A 26,078-nucleotide genomic window follows, 5' to 3' on the forward strand; every position below is an offset into this window, starting at 1 on the left:
ACTGATTCAGACAGTGTTTTAAGTTCATCTTTGAGTTTCACCAGGTCTGATAATATTGTTTTTAAAAAAAAATATTAATCACATAGAAATTGTAAAATCGATTTTCCGTCAATCATTTATCGGTACCCTAACTTGAGCAGGTGTTTTTCAGGGTTTCCCACCAGAGTTGAACTTCAACATTTTAAGGCATGTTATTACACCTTTACAAACATATTGGTGAAGAAGTTGTTTGGTAACGATTTAGTTGGCAGATTTGTGAAAAATATCATAAAATGCTCTTACTATTAACAGTAAAAACTGCTCGAGAAACACAAGTTTGGGTTTGGAGGTTGAGCTACAGAGCCTTGTACACATTAATCACGACCTTTTCTCAGAAGTGAAAGTTATCAGTTATTCCATAAGAGTTCTGAGAGTTTTTAGTGCTGGAATTTAACATCAGTCCAGTGCTTATTGGTGGAAAATGACTTAGTTCGAGCTGTAAAGGCCACTTTGTGATTTCAGTCCATAACCTGTTAAGTGAATGTAAATGTTTGAAAGTTGGTTTGAGGTGAAAAATGGACGTCACATTGGGTCAACTGCAGAATCAGGGAATCCCCATTCGACTGACTTTAAGGGCTTTTCGGCCAGTGAACATTTTTTCTGGTATTTCGATCAAACATAAATTGGTCTAGAACCTAAAATAAAAGTTCCCAGTGAGAACCAGTTGGATCCAAATAGGAACTGTGGCGATGTTGGCATCAGGAACGGACCAAACCATTGAAAACAGGCAAAATGTGGAAGCGGTGTGTTGCCTTGTTTGCCAACTTTTATTGTCCAGATTTGGACAAACTCCTTGATTAATATCACTGAAGGGTTTTAGCATTTACACGTATTATCGTCAGGTAAAGTTGTGTTTTTAAAGTACTTGTGCAAAGTTTCAATCCCTAATTTTTACATCACACAGGTGCATTCCCTCCATAAATAACCCAGCTGGGTCTTGGCCTCTAAGATTTGAACTTGTTGGGTTGATTTGTGATGCCGATCTCGTCTTTTTGCCGGAAAACATTTTGACGCAGTGGCTGCTGCTCTAACTTTGATCTGAACTGGTGCTAAAGGTTTGGTTCTGTGGGTCCTGAATGGAACTGGTGCACAAACAAGACCCGTCCATTGAGTAAATGAGGAGATACGCCACAGAATTATTGACATTTTAATTAGATTCATCATCTGAAAATGTTGAATTTCTGTCAAATTTCAACTTGGATCCATTTTTAAAAAAAAGAAAAGTCCTTAAAAAGTTTCAGTCTGTTAATGGCACCAGAAGAAACATTAAGCCATCATTAAAGGCAGTAAGATTTCTGGGGACCTTGAATGTTTCAATCCATTACTGTGATTCATCCTCTGAAGAGCATGAATTTCTGCCACCTTTCAAAGTGATCCATTCTGATGTTGTTTGAGAGATTTCAATAGGAAGTAAAACTGTCATATTTGGCACCAACTGAAAAGTCAAATAGGATCCATCCTCTGGGGACCATGAATGCCTTCAGTCTGATGTTTGTCACTGGTTGTAAAAGTCCGGATGATTGTTTGCGACAGGTGAGCACGTGAACCCGCAGCACATTTTCTTTTATTGCCTTTTTGTTGTTGTTCACAATAGTTTGACCTACATCCGCTGTTTGCTCTCATCAATCATTTACAGCCTCCTTCCACTCAGCAGCTACAACTTCCTGCTGATTGCCCGTCGGCAAAAGAAACAACCTCCGCGGCACATTTACAAAGCGTTTAATCAGCTGAGGTCGACTGAAGGTATGTGAGGTGGGATTGCCTGTCTGAGGTGCCACAAAAACACAAACTGAGCTGAAGTGTGAAAAACGACGTTTGAACGAAGACAGTTTGTTAGCAGTAGTAAATAAAATCTGCACAAATATGGATGGGTTGCCATTGAATTTAGTTTTAGACATTTACAGCGATCAGTGAATGATTCCGTACCGTCTTTAAGATCTCACCACTTTATCTCTTGGAACAATATAAGATTTTTTATTTTTTTTTTACTGTTTTGTGGCCTTTTGAGGAGGCAGTGCAACAACCTAAAATCAAACCACTGTCATATATTTATCACATCAAAACTTAGTTACAGCAAACTTGTCATGTTTCCAATCCAGGTCATTAGTAACTAGTATCCGCAGATACCGTTTTCCTCAGGTATACAAACTTTAAGTGTTGTTGTACCTGGTACCTCTTATGTTTAATGCTGTAGTGACCAGAGAAGGTGGGCAGTTCAGTGTTAGCAAAGAGACGCCATGACAAAGACTTCTTTAATGTTTAATGACCTCTGACCAGGACGGTGATGTTGTATTCCACTGACATACACAATACGCTCAGTTTATGCTACAAGTTGATCAATCCTAAATCGATCATGCTGCATTTATCAAGAAAATCATTCAAATTTATAACACTTGTAAAACAGCGGAAGTAAACAACGGGTCGTGCTACGGTTTGTGCTGATACTGATCAGGTTAAAATTGTCTTGGTCGTCCCCACCATCCTTAGCAATCATTCATCTGGAGTCGCTCCTTTTAGCTCGGCTTTGTTCTCCACCGCCTCGTGAGGGAAAAATCTCGGCTTTAAACTTGTCAATGCTCGACTGTATTTGCATGCTAGGTTCTAACTGTGTCCATCAGACGTTTGGTCCTGGACAGGTTGTTTATTGGAGATTTTTTATGGAAATAAAAGGCCCCCTGCAGCCTGAAATGACACGATGACTGATTCCAACTGTGATAATTCGGCACTGCTCATCAAAACTTTAACATTTGGTCATAAAAGATGTATTTGTGCAGATGTAATGCTAACACGCTAAATGTTAGCTCAGTAGCAGCACTGACATCCTAAATGTTAACGTGTGCTACACATCATGCTGTCTTTGTTATCTTCTGTCATTTTTTATTTTTTTGTATAGTGAAAATCCCTCAGTGTGCTTTGGTTTTACTCACATTCAGAGGTTCTTCTTTCCATAAAAGTGAAATGCAGTAGAGCTGATGTGGAACCAGTCCGAGTATTTATCGTACACAAACTTTGCCAACATTGTTTTATGGAAACCCGACCTTGGATCAACATCAGGTGAGGAGTCCATTGCAGTCGACTTGTTAACTTGTGCACATGTTGTACGTTAAAACACAGGTTTGGAGTTTCTGTGTGATGATTTGCTTCCAGGTCTCCAGTCTGAGCTCATCCAGGCTGCAGGGAGTGTTTGACTCAAAGCCGCTCACTGTTATTAAAGCTGTTATTGAGGCTCAAATGTCTCGTATTTCCAAAATATTAACCTGAAGTCAGACCCCTTTAAATGCCACCTGCTACAGCGCTGCCGTCGCCAGAACCAGGTTTAACAGGTTCCATTCACGACACGATGAATCATTCATTTCGCCGGTCTGTTTTGATATCGACTCTCCGAGCAGATGAGTTTCGTTTTGTGATTCAGAGCTGCCTGCTGACTGAGTCATGTTGTGAAAACACTGAGCCACAGTGACGCCTCGGCTAAATGAAAAACTTCCTGTTCTGCCAGTTGGAGAACTTTGGCCGACAAAATCGAGGCGAGGCAGCTCCAGAGTTTATCTGTCAGTGTTTGCATTCTCAGTCAGCAGATATGGGAGGAACGAAAAGTTTTCCTCTGCTGAGCAGGATGAAACTGTTTTTTATAGATCCGTCCGTCCCAACAGATAACCTGAGTAGCTGTGGTGCACATGTCTGTATTTATTACCAGTAGGATTTGGTTAGACTGCATTTTATTTGAATCCTTTCTTTTTGTTTGTTTTGCAGGGAGTGAAAACAGCTTAATTAAAAAGCATACGTCTTTATTTTATTGCTGTGCTGTAGCTGAAAGTGGCTCCTTGATGAGGAGGTTGTGCTGAATTGTGCCAAAAATAGGACTAATGAGGGTCTGGAGGAGCTGTTGTCTGTGTATAAATCACTGTGATCATGTTGGTCCATTAATTTAATGGCTTCAAAAGCAGAATGCGGCTTCCAACGTTTCTGAGCATGTCGTGTTTTACACATTTAATTAAGACTGTGTGGACACAGATGGATCAGTCTTTAATTCAATCAGTCAAGCAGAACATTTCAGATATCCAAACCATCACTTATCAAGGACAGTTTATGTCACTTCTACCATTTATGTGTTTCCCATCACAGAATGTCTGCGGCTGAATTCTGACTAGTTGGGATTCAGATATTTACAGTTAAATTATGACACGATATCTTTATTTCCCACAATTTCAACAAATCTACATCGTCTTTTTTAAATTCTAGAATTAAGTTTGTACTGACCAAAATGATGAAGTAGTGATGTTGTAGACAAGGCCAACTGCAACTAATACTCGTAGAGATGTATTTACAGATATCTTGAATTGGATTTTTGACAAAGCAAAAAGACGTTGCCGATATGTTATGTCGTAGTTTGCAGTGAGATGGAGGCAGCTTGCAGTCGATATCGGCAAACACCTACGTTTGCTTTTGTTGTTTCACAGAGTCGTGGAAAAAAGCCAAAAAAAACATCCATCAGATGTCCTGCTGATATGTAGGATGAGTTTTGTACATTATTCCTGCTAAATTTAAAGCTTTTCTGCTGGCCTGAGGTCAGTAAACGCTCCTCTACTGTCCTGACTGATCCCAATCTGATGTAACATGTACGCTGGCTGGAGGTCTTCAGTGTCACAGAAGACTTTGTCATGGTGCCTCTTTAATAGCTAGACCCCTGAAAACTGGACATCCCTTTTTGCAAACGTATTATTTCACTGCATTTGCATTCGACAAGTCATGTGACCACCATGGTGGAGCTGCCCAACGCCAAACTTCTGGTACATTTCCTCCACAAGCCTCTAATGAACAAAGCAAAGTCCTTGCTGACGAACTTTTTCTATTTCACGGTACTTTCTAACGATTTTATCTGCCATCATGTCTCTTAACGCCGTTGAACATAGTCTGCTGTGCTTCCTGTGGTTTTGACTGCTCAGAATGACGTTGCTGATGTCTGTATTTTTAATCCCGGTAAAGCGACTTGCCGTACCTCAGCTGCATGTCACATGTATTCACAGTATATGTTTCAACCTTCTACTGAAATAGAGATACTGGTGTCAGTTCAAGAGCCAAACTGGTTTGTCGAGGTCAATCAAGGAGCTTGGTGAGTGGATGGCACCTCGCAGAGCGACGTCTTGTCCGTCACGTATTTATCAACATCACTTCAGCAGCTAAGCCAGTCTCAGGCTTTGACCTGAACTTTCTGCAGGATCCTGAAGCCTTTCAGTTCTCATTTTGGTTCAGCTCCTGCACTGTAAAAGAAAAAAGAAAGTGAAAGCAACACAGTGCACGGAATATAAGTTCCAGTTTATCTCTCAGCAAATATCAAACTGCAGGTTCTCTGCACACACGGTGGACTTTCTGTTAACTGAAACAGATGACTTGTCGGTTCACAGAATCTGTCGGCTGAACACGAGTCCTGACTTGAACGTGACGGACGGCGGACCAACGCTGAAGACTTCTCCGCTTTGTCCTCCTGCAGATTCTGCATTTGGCAGTCGTTCCGCTGACTCCAGTGAATTCTATCCACACTGTGAACGGTGTCAGCCGCGAGTCTGAGTTCGCATTAATCTTTATACGTCAACATTTTTCATTTACAGAAGTTTATGGTGTCGGACAGAGACAGACTGCGAATGAAACGCTCCGTGATGGATTTGCCGGCTGTGGAACTTCTGTGTATTTCACCAACTTGGATCCAAAGAGGAACCAGCTGAAACCATCCCTATGTGAAATGCAGACAACAAAACAGGACGACCGTGAAACTGAAAGAGGCTTTATCTCACTTTGGTTACAGATTTCCTTCTATCGTTTTTAAGAAAAACACGTACAGACATAACAATCCAATTTTCCCATTTATGAAACTGCAGCTTAAGTTTTTAAAAGAGAGCTACAAAAACATGAAGACATGCATGAGTTCATATCCAACAGTACACATGAACACAAGCATCACTGGTTATCAAAACAGCCAACAAACAACAACCCACTGGACGCTTGTCTACAGTGAAAAAAAAAACATTTCTGTAGAACATCCAAAAGAATATAACTTCACATTCATCAAAGAAATTGTGCGTCAAGAGCAAACTGTGCTGCACATAATAATAATAGTAATAATCATAATAATAACAACAATAATAATAATAATAATTACAGTTAACACGTAGCTTTAAAGTCAATTCACAACTGCATTTCTACATTCAAGGATGTGTTTTACTGGTTTCTACACAGTGATGCAGCTGCACAGCAAACAGGACTGGGAGTGTCTGGGCTCCAAAGACGGTTCGTTTTGGTGGTAAAAAAAAAACATGTTTACAGTAAAATGCTGAAAAATCAAATACAAGCGTAAAAAAAACAAAAAACTTTTAATAAAATATGACTTTAAAATGATCTCATTACATATTTTTTTAAAAAACAACAACAAAAAAACAACAACTCTGGTATGTGTTAGAATCACAATCTTCACATTTTTTAAAAAATAACTTAAGTCTTTTTATGCTGACAGTGATTTTCTACGCCGATGATGGTTGTATTTTCATTTTGCAGAGAGAACGTCACACTTCCTAACCTCTACAACTCCACAACTTTGGAGTAGCGGCCTTGAGTTCAGGTGAAACTCCCAAAATGCAAGTTGACTTTTAAACTAGTTTCATCAAAGTACTAGGTGGTGGAAAAAGTACTTAGATATAGTAAGTAAAAGTACCAATACCCCACCGTAGAAATACTCTGTTCCGGGTAAAAGTCATGCAGTGAAATTTGCACAGCAAAAGTACTTTTAGCAGCTAAAAGACACTGAAAGTACCAAGAGTAAATGTATGTAATATGTAGAATACTTTTTATTGTTGGATTACTGTCATTCAAGCATGACTGTGTTGAGTTACTGTTAAAGCTGCTAAATATGATTTAATCACTTTATGTTGTTAATCTGCTGAGTAGATTGTCACAGTAAAGCTTTGATTTATATTATTACATCTTAATTTATCTGTTCATTATATGCTTTAAACTAAATCCTTGGAGTGTTGTAGGAGCACAGGAAGCAGAGAATCGCTGCACGAGGACACGACTTCAACAGGGACGGAGGTCAAATTTAAATCAGGTACAGTTTCAAAAAAGGTTTTCTCTGAAATGTATGATCACTCCTCTTTAATAGTCGGCAGAACTAAAGAGTTTAGTGCAGTTACATGAACTGACACATCACCCGACTAGTATCCAGTTATTAAGCTGAAGGAAACTGCATTCCAGCAAAGCAAAACAGACATATTTCTTGTGTTGGCTACTTCCACCTGAACTCATGGCAGCCATCAGGGAGCAGCAACAGTGACCAGAGATGGAAAGCTGAAGTCTGGTCGGACGGTTTCCAACAGAAACACTCCTGTTAGATCTGATTCTGATTCAGTGAAATGTTATCAGACCCGTCTACGTCTTGGTATGTAGTAATACTTCCATGCTTCGGACGGGCGTCGCATTCTCCATGCAGCAAATTACATTTCCTGCTTTCGAGCAAATAAACGGCGTAGCGTCAACAGAAGGCGGTAATTGAGGCCACAAGACAAGGAAGAAAACAAAAAACTTGGACCGTCGACGAGAGAAAAATCAAGGGACTTGCCTTCAATCGGGAAAGTTTAATTATACTTTCATGTCAGACGGTGTCTGCGGAGACGAAGACAACGAAAGAACAGACGATGTTTACGTCGTCCGAGCTTGTTAGGAAAGTTGCTTCCGTCTCAATAAAGTCAGACACCACCTCAACCGTGAATTTATTTTCTTTTGCTTTTTGCCACTTAATTTTTTTCCGATGGGACACTTCAAACTACGTTATGGAAACACGGCCGGTGAAACAGTCAGCGAGTTTCCTCCTAAAGCCCAGAATTTGATTATCTCCTGAAACCCTGAACGCCGCCGTCGATCTACTCTGCCGACTCCTCTGATTTGATCGTACACGGAAAAACAGACAGAACTCTGTGTATCTGCATCTACAGACCTGACGTAGCACACTTTATATCTACAGTACAAACTACATGCTCACACCTGCGGACATTAACACACATTGAGTCCGAGTCGCTGGCAGCAGTTGAGCTCTGGAGCTTTGAGTCATGAACTAACTTTAGTCCTTGTGTCCTCCTCTTCTCCGGTGAGTAAGACGAGTCGTGTACAAAGGTGTTGTCACGAGTTGCTATTTTCTAAAACAAACCGTCTGAAAAGGAGAAACTGGAAAACCTCTATTTTGGCGTCTTCTCTGCCTCAGTTGCTTCAGTCTCCATCACCTCCTCATCCTCCTCCACCTCACATGAGATTCGACGAGCAGAAGAACGAGGAAGAAGAGGACGTCCTGAAGCCTTCATCTCATTGCCTCCGTCCTCCTCCTCCTCCTCAGCTCTGAGGGATCAGACCAGCTGGAGGAGGAGCTCCTGGACGGTTTCCAGGCCATGGCAGGACCTCCTCAAGGCTCCGTCGGAGTCCAGCTGGGCGGCCAGGAGGAACACCTTCCTGTCCACGGTCACGGAGCCCAGAGACAAGGCCTCGTGGAGCTCCGACACACTGACGGCGTTGGGTTTATCCTGCCAAGAGCAACAAACGGGTCAAACCGACAGAAAAGACAAAGCAGGATACTTCAAGGTCGGCTTAAGTCTGACGTCTGCACTGTGGAGTGGATTTGGTTACTGATGCGTTATTAATTCAGTTACATGCATGACAGACTTTTAGGTTATTTATTGATATTAATATTTATATTCATCATGGGTTTTCTTTAGCTAAAATACTGCAAAACGTTTTTTACTCTGTACGCAGCTAAACCTGAAAAACTAATCTTGAATCTCTCCACATTCCCTCACTTTGCAAAACACCTTATGTTGTGAATTGGAACTACTTAAATGTTTATCAGATATACACTGAATATTTTTTGGATATTACGGCTTTATTTATATCCTACTGCGATCGATATCTGCCAATTTCAAAACATTTAGATGGAATATTAAGTGTAGTGTGCGACAGTCAATAAGCTAACTAAGCTAACAACAAACAGAAGGTGTATGTTGCCATGTTTTGGCAAATATTGTGAACATTTTTATTAATAATAATAAATGAAATATGTACACGTCATTGTCATTGCAATTAGCATAGTTAGCTTGTATCAGCCAAGCAAGAAAAACACAAGTAAACTTAGTGGGAGTGACATGCTAGCAGTGAACAACAGCTGTGCTTATGCGCTATCAAGTATGAGAATATTTTTAATTTCAACAGTAAAATCTGGATATTAGCATAGCGAGCTTGTGTTTGCCATTTAAGAATAACTTCAATTAAACTGTGTGCAACAAACTCAAAATGCTAACTAGACTAGCAACAAAGCAAAGATGTGCAAGTATTTTTTTTTTACACAAACAAGCAAAAGAATATGAATACAGCATGTTTTTGGCAGTAGCATTAGCATAGTTAGCTTTTGTTCTTCATTCAAAAATAACGTTAAGGAAACATAATGTGCGACATACTTAAAAAGCTAACAGTGTTAGCAACAAATAGGCTGTGCTTAGCCGTGTTTTGGTAAATAATGGGACATGCGTGTACCATTAGCATTAGCATAGTTAGCTCAGGTTTGCCATTCTCTACTAACTTTACACTTGAAAAGCTAAAAACAGACACAGCATCGTTTTGGTAAATACAGCAACAACATTGTTTATCCAAAGTAATTATGTATTCACTGTTGATTTGTCATTAGCACAGCTTGTGTTCGTCATTAAAGATTAATTAATGTGTCTGCAAAAAACAGACGCTTCACTTTGGACCAAAACATGGAAAAATACAGTTTTCATCTGATCTGTAGCTTGCATTATTGATTATGTATTTTTAGTGTGACAAATGGAGCAAAATGAAGTAGAAAGAAACGGGAAAAAAACACGTTTTTGTCATAAATATAGTTGTTAAGAACACAGAACCTGCATCAGGTTGATCTGATACTAGTTCATGCTGTCTTGACCAGAATACGCTTGTTAAGGATATTTTTATATCTTAATGAGACTTTTCCAGTTTAAATACATATTTTAAAAATGAACCACACACATACATGTAATTACAGTACAGGCTTGTTTTGGTGCTTCTCTTGACAACACTGTGACCAAAACATAAATGTTGTGACTTTAACCAACTCATGTGTTCCACTTCAAAAGGCTTAGCGAGAACAAAATTACCATGAACTTACATAATAGTTAACGATGTGTCATTACAAATGACTACGTGTCATTTATGATCAGAACTCATGTATGCGAAGCCGCCCTCCTACACCAACCGCTCGGCCGGCCTGCAGTCTACAGACGTCCGCCTCGCTTCTCTGCAGGTTCTGTTGGGAACATCCTTTGTAGTGTTTAAACGGAACGAGCGCCGAGGCTGAGAAGAATTAAGTGTTGGTGGGCGAACGCCGGTATCACTGTCAGAAAGAGCTCCTACTCCTGAAGACAATAGTTCTTTTCTTTAACCTGGGCTCACAGAGGTTGAGTCTCTTTCATGTTTAGGGTTTAATCTCTCAAAAACAAGCCGACAAAAAAATGTCAAGCTGTTTTCTGAAGCAAACAATGGTTGTTTTTAGCTCAGTTAATGTGTTTTTCTACCCTTCAGACACCCATTGACTTCCACTATTTGACTTTTTAAAATACAAACAACAACTAAATAACAGCAGTGATGGATTACACAACCGAACTCAGTTTTGTAATTGATTTATGGATCATTCCTGTTCAAAATGCTAACACGTTGAGAGCTGAGTGTGAATTAAACTTCATATACAGTCTTAACATATTAGACAGCCGCTGTAACACATTTCTTAAGCACTGCATATACACTAATAATTTAAACTGCAGTTCCGTGGTTACGTTCGTTACACATCTTGATGTATAACTTGAAAGCAACCCGACAGAAAATCCATATTTCCGGCAGCTTTCACATTGACAGGCAACAGGTTTGCGAAGCCTCCAGCAGATATTCTGTTTGATGATCCTTATTAATTTTGCAGATGAACGTAGAGAAGGCGTAGCGCGATAACTTCGATCCTATGGAGCCTCCTGATGTTTAAAACATGGCGTTCTGCATGAAGCCGCACCTGCTCATCCGCACTGTGTTGACTGAAACCGAAACGACGACTTTCCCTCTAATGTCACGAGTAACCAACAGCAGCGGGACAACAGAAGCGCCGACATTAGACGTGACAAATATTCCCTCTTGCCCGGGAGGGTCATGCATAATTCCACAAGTGCCGCGCCGTGTGAAGAAATATGAGGCGAGGAGGAAATGTAGAAATGTTTATTTCAGGAGTCTGACGGATCGCCTCCGCCGCATAAATGAAGAAGGAAAGACTCGGCTGGCTCCAACATTTCCACCTCAGCGGTCGCTTCATTCATTAAGTCGACTCCTGTCACTCATTTTATTTTACCAATATTGTGCTTTGACACGTTCACAGGAAATTATTCAGAGGACGAGTATTTTTCTGGCCTTAACTACATCAGCGTACCTGTTTCCTGCTGTGTAGGGCAGCCATTGACTTCCATATGAAATAATTCTTTGAATATGTCAAGCTGAAATTCGACGTGTTTATTCCATCATGGCAAGTAATTGTGGATATTTATACAGTATGAAAATGAATGGCAATCAATGGTTGACTAGAATAGTAACATATTCATTAAAAAACATTAAGTTGTGACTTAAAATATATATGTTTTTGGCTTTTTTAGTATTAAATATTACATATTAAAATGCTTGTTACACAGTTTTAGACTATTCAGGGCAGCCATTGGTTTCCATTGTTTTCACATGAAATCACTAAAAAATACATGTGAAATTCAGCTAATATCAATTCTTATGGGCTAAGTGATGGTGGATTTTTATACAGTATAGAAATAAATGGAAATCAATGGCAGAAAAAAAAAAAATCTTTTAAAAAATCCACAACACAAACGTTAAGCTGTGCCGTAAAATATATATATTTTTGGGCTTTATTTTTTATTTTTTAAACGCTGCTATATTAACGTGTCTCACATTTTTAAAGGCCACTGGTGTCCATTTATTTCTGTATGAACTCTAAACCAAACTTGATTAATTACTGTGTAAGCCATCAATATTAAGACAAAGTCTTCTTTTTATGCAACGAGGAAATGAGTGGGAATCAACGGTCGACCAAAATGATCCGAAATGTTTCTCGGGAAGATTGAGAACAACAAAAACAACCTGCTTAGTTTTAGCTTTTTAATATATTTTTCTACTATTCTTGGTAGCTATTGGGTTCCATGAATTTCCATGTGAACTATAAATCCGTGAAAAAAACTAGACTAAGTTGTAAAACCCGTTAATGTGAACACGAACGTGAGAACATTTCTAAAATACAGACATTCATAGAAATCAGTGGTTGGCTATAATGGAAGGAGACACTCAACCTAACATCTAAAATGACTCGCTGTAATGTAAAATACTTATTAGTTTTTCAAAATAAAGCTACATTAGTGTACTTTATTTGTTTGCTGTACATTTTTAAATACATCCTGCACATTTTTAGATTCTTTTGAACAACATTTTTTAGACTATTTTTCTGCTGTTCTCGTCAGCCATTGATTTCCATCAATTCCCATACTTAAAACTAGTATATCGAAGAGATCTAAAAATATATTAGAAAGCTTTATTAGATTGTGTTACTCATCAACACTAACGCTGTACTCTTTTAATACAGACTGGATATTAATGGAAATCAATGGTTGGCCAACAAATGTTGAGCTGTAGAATACATTTGAAACTGATGCCGGATCTTTGGGTTTATTTGTATTATTTGGATAAAAAAAACAACAATTAAATGTCGTTTCAGCAGAAATATCCTGTTGTTTACCTGCTTGTTTCCCAGGACGACCACAGGCAGCTGAGGCTCCACCCCCAGGAGGCGGTGCAGCTCCGACTTAGCCAATGGGAGGCGGCTTCTGTCGGACGAATCCACCACGTAAACCAGAACGTGAGTCCTGCTCAGGTAGTCGGACCAGTAGCGCCGCAGATCCTCACCACCGCCGACTGCAGCAAAGAAAACACGTCACAATTAACATCCTCAGGTTTGTTTGCTTTGCCAGAAGTCACCTGAAGACTCGATCCTGTTTTTCACACAAATGAAACACGAGATCTAGTGGAGAGACCTTAGGAAGATCTGCCTGATTGTTCCCAACCTGGGGATAATGTCTCGTTTATTGGCTGTATTTAAAGATGGACGAACTCTTAGGTTTTGTCTGAAACCCCTGAAAATCAACAAGCAGAAGTGTGTTGCCCAGTCGTCCGAAGAAACTCAACTTTTAGTATCAGTATGACTTTCAGCAGAAACTCGAAGGCTGCAATCGGAAAAGAAAATTGTTCACAGAACTTTCTGAAGAGTTAGAACTTGAGCATACAACTCATCCTGCGATGGAAATGTATTCGCTACAGGGTGTTTGGTTCTGTGGATCCTGAATGGACCAGTATCCAAACTGGTTCCCTGTTGGTCAAAGGCCCTAGCGTCGTCTGGGACCAAGTCTCAAGGAATCCGTCAAGTTCACGTACTAATACTTCTTTAAATAATGGAAAACTTTGTATGTTTTGACTGGATTCCCGACCTGATGTGATCGAAGTCAGGGCAAAGCAAGGCATTTTTTAACTGATATGTTAAAGTACAAACCTTAGCTTGAGCCTTTGTTTATATGCGTTTTCACAGGTGTGAAGAGAGAGCACAATTTGTAGCAGGAAGCGACGGATGCAAACTAGTCGGAGGTCCTTAAGCGTCACAGAAGTCTTTGTCATGGTGTCCGTTGCTAGCTAAACCTCCAACATAAATTGCTCTAAACGGTATGAAACTTCCCCTGGTGGAACACCCAGGTACTACAGCTGATCAACAACACATTTTCTGATTTGCATGTAAAGAACACAAGTTCTCTTTGTCTTTTGGAGCTTTTGGAGACATCCTGTCTTCTCCACACTAGATTTCAGGCAGGAGCTTTACAACAAGGCTATGACCACCTACGTAATATTAATGAACAGCTTGGATGCAGAAATGCATTGTTTTTCTTGTCAAGCACACACACCGGATTGATTTTAATAACGTTATTGTATTCCTGGTGTGTATTATCTAAGAAAATGGTACTGGATTGGGACTGTGTCTGGGTATCAGGGTAAAGAAACACTTGATCGGGACCTCCTTTGTTTAAATGTTGGTTCAGACCCATTCCCATTGTCAGTTGACAGTTGTTTATCTTTAAAATGCCTGACAACGCAGCACGAGCGTGATGAGAAGCAAACTTTGACACGACGCTGGAATGCGTCAAAGTTCAACCTCGTTGGACTTTGGATGCAATACTTGGCATAAAATCAGACCAGCTGTTAGGCCACGAAAACACCTTCTAAGGAGGCAAAAACACCACCGAGTGAATATTAATACTCGCATTTCCCAAGCTGACAAGTCATGTGATCAGGCTGAGGCGTGATGTGTAGAGAACCAAGGTCACACGGCACAGAAATCAGACTGAACCTGGTGTAAATCAGCCCCTGTGTGCGTCGCGACGGATTGCTGCAAAAAGGGAGGCAGTTAGTTCAATGTATGCACTCGCCCACTCTGTTCACACCGTGTGAGTCAGCTGTGTGGGTCTAATAAGGCGGCCTGCAGAGCGGCAGCACGAGCGTCCCGCTGGGATCCGACTGTAAAACACGAGCCGCTCGGAAACAGGTATTTATTGTTGCCACATCACATCAGCTTAAGGTACATCTCTCCCCAGTTTCCTAGCAACATTCTCCATTAAGTCCGGCGCTAATGAATTCTTGCAGCTGAAATCAGAGGCGCTAAGTCAGAGCTGCCGCCGGTCGCAGCCGCCGCAGGTCAGCTCTTCTGCACAGCGGGATTGTGGGATGTTATCGCACATTCGGTCACTATGAAACTTTCCACCACAGTGAAGCTCCAACAAACGTGTCCGGTGTCAGCAGTGCAGCGCTGCAGGACGCTTCGAGAGGCTTTTGTTGTACCATTGGTCCTCCAGAACGTGACGGCTGCAGGCTTTTTTTATTTTTTTGAGATATGTCCTCATTTACACTCAGGGAGAAAAAACAAGAATAATGCCTGCGAGTGCAAAAGGAACTAAAATGCATAAAGAAAAGCTTTGAGGAGGGAAGAAAAACAGTCAAATTAAACCTTATTTTACGGCATAATCTGAACCTCTGAGCACCAAAAAGCAAATATAACAGAACAAAGTCATGGAGAAAAAAAGGAAAAAGAGCAGCTGCACGGTTATATTTCTTGCTGACATATCGTGTCTGGAGGCAACAAGACGGAAAAAAAATGAATCGGACCAATTTGCCCTGGAGGAGAATGTGGATATAAATAATGCCTAAGTGCCGTCTCGGCCTATTTCATCCCTCGGTGAGAAGCCAGATTCCATTCGGTCCGACGCCGACCCGAAATTAATCTGCGGCCAATTTATTTAAAGCAGGAGCAGCTTATCTAATTCTGCCCATCGATCTGTCGGTTCTTAACGGAGAGCTGCTGCCACGGCCAAACGCCCTTGAGCAAGGCGGCCAGTCAGAGTCGGGGATGTTTTTCTGAAGCCGACCTTGCAGCGACAGTTTCTTTGTGCGGATGAATAAAAGAACATCCTCGTCATCTGTGAATGCAGCGTCGCAAGAAAACCGGGCGAACTGAGCCCTGCTGGGGTGCTTTAGTTAAATTAAATGTCACTTCTTTGCTAATAAACCCTCATTTAATTATGAAATCTCCCGCTGAGGTCGACCGCTGCGCTGTGATTCAGATGCAGACGGAAAGCTGAGGACGAGATGTACTGAAAACCAAGCGAAGAGCCCAAAATGTGCCTTTTCTTTAATGTGGAGTTATTCTCAGACAGAAAACGTTGATCCGTCATCCCCCCAAACCCCTCGTTTGAACATTTCCATTGGAAGCCTGGTGGGTGTTTTTGCTTTATTCCAATTCATTATGAGAACTTCTTTAGCATCGTTTCCTGATTGTTTAGCAACTGCCGTCGCTTGTCTACAGTTTTAGAAAAGCAAAGTCCGACTTGGTATTTCAGATTGTCACACAACAAAAATGTGGTTTGTACAAAGAAACCACAGCCAGACGATGATGTATACGTATATCTACATGGTTTGCTTTATGAAATAACCAAACAAGGACTTTGTCGTGTTATTTATGGTTTAATTTCACCTCAAAAATGTACCTATCAGGGAATAAAACCAACAAAATGTGACTACGATTTATATTAAGGCTGAGATCCTACAATGTCAATGAATATGAAGAATAATCTAACTGATGTAATAATAAAGCTAAGACTATTTCATGTTGTTAATTACAGAGCTGAACCTACATAATTTAAACATTAAGGCAGCTTCTCTCCTGCTCCCTGTGCTCACATATTTTAATAATTCCCAATAAAGCCGTTCTCGTGCACATAGATTTCTGTCGTCAGATAACAGACTAATCCTGATTTTACAGTCGCCACGTCGTCCATGTTGCACTTTGTCAAACGTACAGATCAAAACTTTGAACCTTTTCGGGGTTTTGACAGAAACTTTCATTTCTTCTGCAGTTGCGCTGATGACTTAAGTAATGAGCGCTCGTTTTTAAAATTCATTTTTGTCATGTTTCCGGTTTAACGCAGTTTTGCGTTTTTATATGTATGTACACGCATTATACGATGACATAGAGGTTCTTAAAATGCTAAAAAAATCTAATGAAATAAGAATTTTAATCAATTAATTGATTAATCAACAAAATAAAAAACATTTTTCTACCACATTATTGTGTTTATATAGCGTATTTTACATTTTATTTCAGAAGACACATTTTCAACCTGCATTTTACCCCGATCACAACTGATTTTGTGTAACTGTTCTCGTGCGACTCCAATATCACAATCTGTCACTGTGTCTGGACTTAGCAAAGATGTTGAGTTACATTTAAGGAAAGGAAATATTTTCATGAAAAAAGTCTAAATATTCAACTTCTATGCAGAGCAGTGGTATTTTGGGGGTTTAAATCAGTGATGAGATGCAGACGGCGTTAAAAAAGAAGCATTTCAGACCCAGACTGAGAAACGGTGCTGCAGCAGATGAGAGGAAAGATGTGTTTTTGAACATAAAACACCTCCTAGTAGATCCTAAAAGTAAAATTATGAACCCGTAAACGTGCAGAATGAAGCCAGATTCACCGCAGAGCGAGCAGAAGCCCACGACCGAGCAGCTTATGTGCAGGATGTGGCTCATTTTACGGCCGATAAAGAGGAGAAATAACATATTGGAATGTTGTTTGAATGCAGAGCTGATGGTGCCGCGACAAACAAGCAATGAATCCTTTCAGTGAAGCTTTTTTTTGCACTCGCTGTGCTGCAAAGCTGCAGTTTGTTGAACGTGTGATTGTTTCACGTTGAATAATTCTATATCTGTGTCACTCTACACAGCAGACATTTCTGGGTTCTGCCTTCCTCTAGTCCAGGTGGTTCTGGTTCCGTTGAGGTGCAGGACTTCATGTTGCAGTGAGACATGACAAAGAAACTGCTCAGAGTTCAGGAGGGCTAACAATGCATTTTGGGATCTCCATTCCTACTAAATGTAACGGTAATCGGATTTCGCCATTTTTTTCTTTCTCCTGCAGCTGAAACAGCTTTTTGTACCCTGATGACACCGTTCTGTTCAGCTTTTAAATGAAAACCAATATCAATGAAGCCATGGGTGTGATAGAACAGGTCTGTTTCTTCAAATCAACCAAACCAGAACAAACTGTACCAACACTTGCGTAACTCCTAAAGAGGAAAAGCTCCGTTTCTCTTCCTCTGAGCGCAAAAAATCCCCCAAACTCATCAAACCGCCTCTCCGTCTGATCCCATCTGCATCCTTTCATTTGGAGTTTAAAGGCCTTTTAGCTGGATTCTCCTCTCGACGGACTTCATGCGAGGAACCGAACCTGTCGGCTCGACTCAGCGTCAGCGTCGCCGGCTCAAACGCTCTGACATTTTTACCGCGATCGAGTGGGTGGCGACGTTCGCTCTCAGAGATGAGGGAAGAGATTAGCGGTGCCCACCGCTCTCTGTGTTCAGATCATGAATAAATCAGCCGCCGAAGCTCGCGCCGTTTGAACGACGAGCGTTTATGCTATTTTTAGTGCAGTGGAAACTCATTTGCTGGATTTATGAGTCCGTCTCCTCCTTTACTTCTTCTTTTCTCTTTTTTAAAGCCGAGCTGTTTGATTCTCTCAGTGCTCATTTGTGTGGAATTAAACAGAAACTGAGCTTTTAAGGTGTTTTATTACGTTGATGGTGATTTCCTCCCTGTTTCATTAAATGGAGGCTTTCAGGGAAGAAAAAGGCAGAAAAACAGCTCGAACTGTGAATGAATCAGATCCTCCTGCACGTTCAAGCCGAAAGTCTCTTTTTGGGTTTTTCCATCTTAAACCCCCTGAGACTTTCTGCTGGACAATCTCTGATTCGCTTGAAACGTTTTTTGTTTTTGTTTTATCCCAACGGTATCTGGGGGAAATTCTACATGGATGCATCAGATAGCTTTCAAGATACGTATTTATTTAAATCACAACAGCAGGTTTATCCAAAAAATTTGCTGCAGGTGTTTAATGAACTCAGAGGAACGACTCCTACAAACAGCCGGAAGCAACCAATTAAAACGCAATCAGTTTGGATCAAACTGTCGTGTTGAAAGTGGGATTTTCACTGTTATTTCTCATCGTGATTTTGATTCAGGATCTGTTTTTCGAGAACAATTATGAAACTCCAGAACTCTGTCCTACGTGGATTATCAGTTTTGTGTTATTGTGACCTGAGGCTACTTGTGGTTTAGAAAATATCACTGGCTGACTTCTGCATTGTCAATTATTTTGTTAATGTGAGCTCAAAGGTGAGACTTTTCATGATGGCTTCAGAGATTCTTTGATCCACTTGTCCAGTATTACAGATTCTGAATCATGAGGCGTTTATCTTTAACAGTTCCTGAGATATTTTTGTTAAAAAAGCCTCAAATTTCGCCATTTTGAAAGCTGGTAAACAAATAATTTGCTAAACAATAAGAACTGTTTCTGCAGACGCCTACAAACAGCTAGGAGCAACCAATTAAAATGCAATTATTTTGGATCAAACTGTCGTGTTGATGGTGACACAACAACATCAATACGTCCAATCGGTGAGCTGGGTGCTTATCTAGACGGATACCTTTATAAAGCACCTGAATTAGCTTTTATTTATCATTACTCGTATTGATAAGAACATGGAGAATAAGCTCGAGAAAACTGATGAAAAGTAGCTGCTGTCGTCTTTCAGCACCACAAAGGATTCAGTTTGTTTAATGCAGAGTTGCAACTAACGACTAATTTCGCTGTCGATTAATCTGTGGATTATTGTTTTTGATTAACAGATGAATTGTTCGGTCTATAAAATGTAAGAAAACGGTAAAAATGTCAGTCACAGCTTCCTAAAGCCACAAAGAATTTCACGGTATTTCTTAACTCAAATCCATAAATCAATAATCAAAGTATTCGCCAATGACTTGAGCTCACAGTTGATTGCGGCTCTAGTTTTAAGGCGGTTTGCATCAACACCTTCTGATCTTTGGGTTAAAAGCGAGTGACGTCTGCGTTGCTGAACCGCCGCGTTTCAAGTCTGATGGCAGGAACAGCATGCGGCCGTTATCTGTATGAAAGTGAATCAGTGATGAATCACCCTCATGCATGAATCACACATCAGCCCCGGCCTAACGTCATGCATGATCCAAGAAGATGAAGATGAAAAAAAAATAGTGAAGCTTGAACACATTGTGGAGAATAGTCTGACTCAGCAAACATTGACTGAGGGTATAACCGTGACATTTCACGTGGCTTTTCCCTCTTTTCTCTAGCACTTTTAGAGCATAAAATATAAATATTAATGAAGATATCTGTCAATTTTTAGCTTCCTCCTTCCTCTTCTCGCCCTCCATTATCACGATAAGACCTCCAAGCAACAAACTACATGCTGAGAAGTGTTGTAGAGGATTTGTGTTGTGCAGTAAGACTCCTGTTTGTTTTTTGTTTTGTTTTTTTCCCAGTAAATTTTCAGGTTTAAAACTTTCCCTACAAATGTTCCACAAAAATCACCATTTCAAGGGGCACCATCGCTGCATCCTGGGCTCTGCACCACCGACGACGGCTGTGATTGGCTTAAACAAACACAATCAAGAGAGTTTCTACCTGCTTACAAGAGAAAGGTGATGAGGTGCAGTCAGGCCATTCGTCACAGCACTGTGGAGATATGAATCCACTGTTGGTCGGTCCAGTGTGTCAACATTTGAAGCTGTGCTGCAGCAAAATTCAAGTCAACTTAATGCCAACATGCTAAAGTCAGATGATAATCAGTGAACTATCCTAATGTTAGTGTTATGTTGACATGCTAACTGTACAAATGTAATCTGGTGTTGAGAGGCAGCGTCACTACACGTTCAGGTGTAACTAGTTTAACTGCAGCAGTTTAGCAGCGACGATACCGTTTTCCGAATCAAACAGCTTTTCAGCAGCGAATTGACAAAAAAGCTACACGCTACATTTTTACAAGCAGAGCTTTCAATGAACAAAACTACGGATCAATATGCGACACCGCTTCCATTCATTAATATAAATATCTATCAGACCTTGGTTCAGTCTGCAAACTCCAGCTCGCAGCTTGTAAAGCGTTAACTACCAGCTAGCTACATGTTTTTTACTGTCTGTAGGCTGCAAATGAGTTAATTAGCATAGAAAACAAAATTAATTCAATTAAAGTAGCTTCTGATGCAACTATATTGTTCATGCTGGTGCAGCTTCGCTTGCTATGTTTCTCTGTAATTATATTGAACGTGAAGCAGCTGCTAGCTTAGCTCGCTAAACTCTCCAAGTAGCTTGCCTAACACTAGATGAAAGCTAGCAAGTTAAAAAGCTAACATGCTAAATGCAATCAAATTTTAACTATCTCCCATGACAGCTGTAGTTGTACGACAATCAACCAATTAGTTGTCAACTGTTAAATTAATCTGAAGCTATTTTGAGAATCGATTAATTAGTTTGAGGGATTTTGTTCAAAAAGAAAAAAGTCTCCGATTGCAGCTTCTTAAATGTGAGGGTTTTTTTTTCTTTCTTTCTTCATGTAAGGATGTCATCTTGATCTTTTTTGACAGTTTTCACCATTTCTAACATTTTATAGTCCAAACAGCTAATTGATAAACACTCAACGGGTTAATTGTCAATGAAAACAATGGCTAGTTGCAGCCTTTAGACAGATGTGAGTAAGGTCATGCTAACGTAGCATGCTAACTATAATCAGCACTTTAACTAAGCGTCACCGCCAACATTCTGCATTTCAGTCTATCAGTAATATTTCACAAGTGAATCTCGTTTTCCAAAAATGACTCCAGGCATCTTTGTGGAGTTTTTTGGCAAGTTTCATGAAACAAATGGTTCTGAGCGGATTAAAAGCTCCTTCCCACTGTTTGATAAAACTTCAACGCCGACTCGACTCCATGCGGCGCCTGCAGAGTTTGATTACGAGGGATGAAAGGCGTCTTACTCTCCAGGAAGTCGAGCTGGCAGGCCGGGGCGTTCAGGCTCATGAAGTTGAAGCCGCGGGTGGGCCGACGCGGGCCTCTCTTGGGCTCTCCGGGGGTCAAACCCTGCAGCATGCTGCTCTTCCCGGCGCCGTCCAGACCCAGGACCAGGACCTGACGCTTCCCTCGCTCCTCCTCCTCCTGCAGACAGAGCACAGATCCACAAGTGTTCAGAAATGAAGACCGCAGGCAGAAATCAAACACATTAATTCAACGCAGACTGAGGGTATTTACTAAGTTTTAGCAGGAGTCGGGGTGTAGAAGAACGGCAGGTTTGCATTTGATTTGCAAATATTTAACAGAGTAAACGCTGTGCTTTAAGCTGATCCATCTAAGCTGTCTGTAGGTTCTCTAGCATCACTGAAATAACGTCCGAAACATGTTTTCAGGTCCACAAGTTGTATTTAATCTTCCCGTCACACAAACTGTTCACATAAAGCTGGAAGAACGTCACAGTAAAATATCACCATGTGCTTCAAAGTGGAACTAAGGAGCCCAAAGGGCGTCAATATTGACAATCTGGGATCTTTTTAAACCGTCTGAGTTGAGCATTGATTAACAGCAGCTTTACTCATGATGGAAGTCAAGAGTCCAAAGATAAGCCACAAAGGAAGCAGATAATATTAGAGTGGATTAAACTATCTTAACAGCTACTGGAGGGATTTCTATGATTTTTGGGTCGGACATTCGTGTTCTACTAAAAAAAAATCATTAAACAACCGTGGTTCGCCTTCGACGTTGTCATTTCACTTCGCTCGGGACTTTGGCTTGTGATCTTTAGTGCTGATTAGCGTGTTAGCATGCTAATGGGATGGCATCCGAATCGGCCCTCTCCATTTTCATTGTGGTGTGTCCAATAACGTTAACTCCGAGAGTGATACATGGACGACAAATAGTAGTTATGGGACGTATACAGTTTTAATGTCGGAAACACAACAACAGAGATTTGTAAGGGTTGCTCAGAGCTGAAGGTACTCAAAGAGGTTCTACAGGAAGTACTTCTGGTTGGAAAACGCCCAAAGATCAACAAAGTTCCTGCAATTTAAAACAAAACTGTGATTTATGAGGTGGTACATGTCAAAGTAGGACTCTATGTTTCCCAGCATCCTGCTACCATCTCAACTCAACCATTAGCACTTTAATCTCCACGATTATCAATGATTATGTTGATATTATATAAATTAAGTCTTATCATTTATAATGCTGTACGGTCTGAGCTGTGTTGTTACATTAGTTCGATTTATCTCCATATTTACTACCACTGTAGGTTCTGAGCCTTATTAAAGACTAAACAACGTACACAGTAGTGGATACGGTCGATGTTTTACTGCTTTTCTCCTTATTTTGCAAGTGTTCTCGGACTTTGAGAGTAGCTTCGAATTTCATTAAAGTTCAGCAGAATTTACAGATTCTTTAACTCGTGTGTTTGGGAAGTTTGTCAGCTATAAAATCTGGATTTAATCGGTGCAGAATAGCAGCTATTTTACACTGGATCTGTTGAAAAATGTAAACAAGGACAGCTTTAATGGACTCGGCTGTAGTAAAATACAGTATATGTGAGCATGGCGAGCAGGAGAGAAGTAAACAGATGTAAGATGTCTCCTTGTGTCCTCGTCTTAATATTTAAATTAGTTGGATTTAGCGCCATAATTAGTACCAAAGCTACGTTACGGTGTCAGCGTTAATGTAAAGGCAGGTAAAGTGATAGTCAACGAAATTGTCAGGTTTTAATCCCTAAAATGTAAATTATGGAGGTAAAATCACAACACAAATAACACGACAGCATCTTGACCCCCAAAAAGTTTTGTTTTTCTTTTCTTTTTCTCGAAGGCGCATCAACTGTTGTCTTAAAAGTGCAGCATAAGATAAACACTGACTTGACTGTTTCTATACTGTTCAACATAAGTTGACTTGAACTGAGAGCAGCAGTGGTTGTAAAGTGCACTGTGCATTTGTAACCAGGAGTCGGTACTGATCGCTTCACCTGTTGTCTTTCCTTAGAGACTTTGGTTAAACTGTTCATATTGGAAACACCCAACAACACCCATCCCGACCCATTTTTCCTGCTTCCAACATCAACTTCAACCTGCCTGTCGACCTGCTGCCTGACCAGTCTCGCCCACTGAAAGGTGAGTTGATTGTTTCATCCACACCCACTTTGATAATCATCGACCAGGCAAAACTGTTTCTTCTCAAATGTGACAACTTACGACCTTGTCCTTTTTCATTTCAGCGTAATTTCAATGTTTTGGGATTTTGGACACTTGACAAGGAAGCGCCACCATTTTCTAACATTTCACAGCTTCATCTGTAAACAGTAGCTCACAGGATAATGAAGACAATCATCAAACGCAGCCGCGACTGCATCAAACCCCAGCGAGCGTCTCGAATCTTAACTCGTGTCTTGAAACTCTGCAGCCTGGATCGTCGTCGTGCATCAAACTGAAAGCATGAGACGTTTGGGAATTTGATCCTCGTCGCGCAAAAGACACTTCATAATGTTCAGGAATATGAATCGGTGTCTGCAAACCTCCGGAGGTGAAACTCAGGATATTATCCTTTAATAAAAGACACGACAGAGCAGCGGCAGCAGCATGACCCTGCTCTTTATTGCAGCAACTTCCCTGAGACAAATAAGCGACTCTTGGTAAAGGTTAGCAGCCGGATTCGAACCTCAGAGAGACGCCGAGACGTCACGATCCCGGCGAGATGCTGCACACGTCAGTCATCTCCTTTTTAAAAGTCACACAAGGTTAGTCTTTATTCATGCCGTGTGCCGATGTGCGGCTCTGCGGAGTTAATTACCAATTCATATCAGCCCTTTCAGAGCCGAGATGCATCGGCCTCCTTATTAAAAATATCTTCTTCCCTTTGTTGTGGGATGATCAAGCCTTAATGGGTTTAGATCTTTACATCATTTTCAGAATTACTCCTTCAGCTCTAATTTGATTCCTTGACAGATAAAACTCCCCTGAAGACGCCGCAGAGACGAGGATTTTAAGATATTTCGATGATGACTTTCTCCTGACATGTTCCCGGCAGTGATTGCGCTGCCGGATAAACATGGCGGCTCTGACAGTTCGGGAGCTCGCCTCTGTGTATTTCTGGCTCGGGCGTCCCGCCGGGAGACGAACCTCAAACCCTGACAGCGCAGAAGCTCGCTGCAGCAGCTGATTCTGCAGAGCTGCTCTTATATCAGCGTGGACTTTGTGCAGAAAGATCAATTCTTACACACATGTCAGCTTTCAGACTGGACGCCACCTGACCTCAGGAGATGTTTATCTACAAGTTCCCCAGTGATTGCTCTTCTCAAATCAACCCAACACTCTCCATTAGTATCCTGCTGCTTCATTTCTCATAAGAAGGTGGTTTTGCATCGATTTCTATTGTTTTTCTGCTTCAGCTGTAGATCTGATAACCTCCTGCTGAAGGACACTCCAGACGCTTTATCGCACTGAAGCCAGATTGCCTGCAGCGCCGAGCAGCAACAACAGAGCTGAGGTTTACCAGAGAGAGCAGGCAGGAAATGGGAGCTACGTTTTAGCAGTTTAACCAATATCAGTGACTCAATAGGATGTATTGCACTTGTTGGTTGTTTCAGGGCAGTCAAACCTTCCCGAGAGCAGGAACCACCCAGTAGAACCTCAAATTTTGGGCAAGAATAAAGTGCTCCAGGAAAGGTACTGATAAACTGCTGTGTGAGTCTTGATGCTGATTGGTTAAACTTAGAGAAGGCGCCATTTTTCTGCCGCTGACATCTCCAGCAGCAATGTAAAATATAGGCCAACATAACCTACACGTCCACACAACTGGACTTAGGTGCAGTAACTTCTGTTTTTTACGGTTGTTTTTGGTGCACTCAAAGTTGCCGTTGTGGTCAAAGCTGTTAGATTCCACACCTCAATGGAAACGGAAAGGCTAAAACGATGGGAACATTTCTGCAAATGTTCATGTATCTGCTGCCAAAGTGGAAAACTACCAAATGCTGTCCACGTGCCTCCCTCCCTCGAAGGCCAGTCGTCTAGTGGCAGGACAATGAGCCACCAAGTCGGAAACCAATTTATATTTGGCTTTTTTCAGGAAATAAATGACCAAATTATCAAAAAAAACAACTGCAGAAACAATAATTGGTTGGTTTACCAGATTATCCGAACTGCTGCGGCAAAGAAAAAGAGGATGTGGATGGTGATTTCAGAAACGGAATGTCACAAACTCTCAATGGATAATTCGTATTTGTTAGATTTGCTCATCTTGTATAAACCCACTGGAGCTTTTAAGGCAAACCAACCTTTTTAGTCTGACTTTTGATTGATTTGATAGCTTTTATTCATTTATTACTCAATCTATTGTTGATTACTTCATTGTGTTTTCAGGAATTGTCTTTTATCTTGACCACCTTCAAGTCCATGTCATGATGCTGCCACCGCCATGCTTCACATCATGATGCT

General features: G+C 40.8%; 1 protein-coding gene across 1 annotated transcript in view; it reads right to left on the minus strand.

The window, feature by feature from the left end:
* Positions 1-6,409: 6,409 nt before the first annotated feature.
* Positions 6,410-26,078, minus strand: part of arl10 (ADP-ribosylation factor-like 10) — a 23,327-nt gene continuing 3,658 nt past the window's right edge. Inside the window, exons 2-4 of the mRNA XM_008294080.1 lie at positions 21,594-21,771; positions 12,893-13,068; positions 6,410-8,597 (exon numbers count right to left, since the gene is read on the minus strand). Of these exons, the coding sequence (XP_008292302.1) occupies positions 8,424-8,597; positions 12,893-13,068; positions 21,594-21,771 (528 nt within the window). The 3' untranslated portion in view covers positions 6,410-8,423. The remainder of the gene's footprint in view (positions 8,598-12,892; positions 13,069-21,593; positions 21,772-26,078) is intronic.

The sequence above is a fragment of the Stegastes partitus genome, unplaced genomic scaffold, assembly GCF_000690725.1.
Source record: "Stegastes partitus isolate 25-593 unplaced genomic scaffold, Stegastes_partitus-1.0.2 Scaffold936, whole genome shotgun sequence".
NCBI classification, from domain to species: Eukaryota; Metazoa; Chordata; class Actinopteri; family Pomacentridae; genus Stegastes; species Stegastes partitus.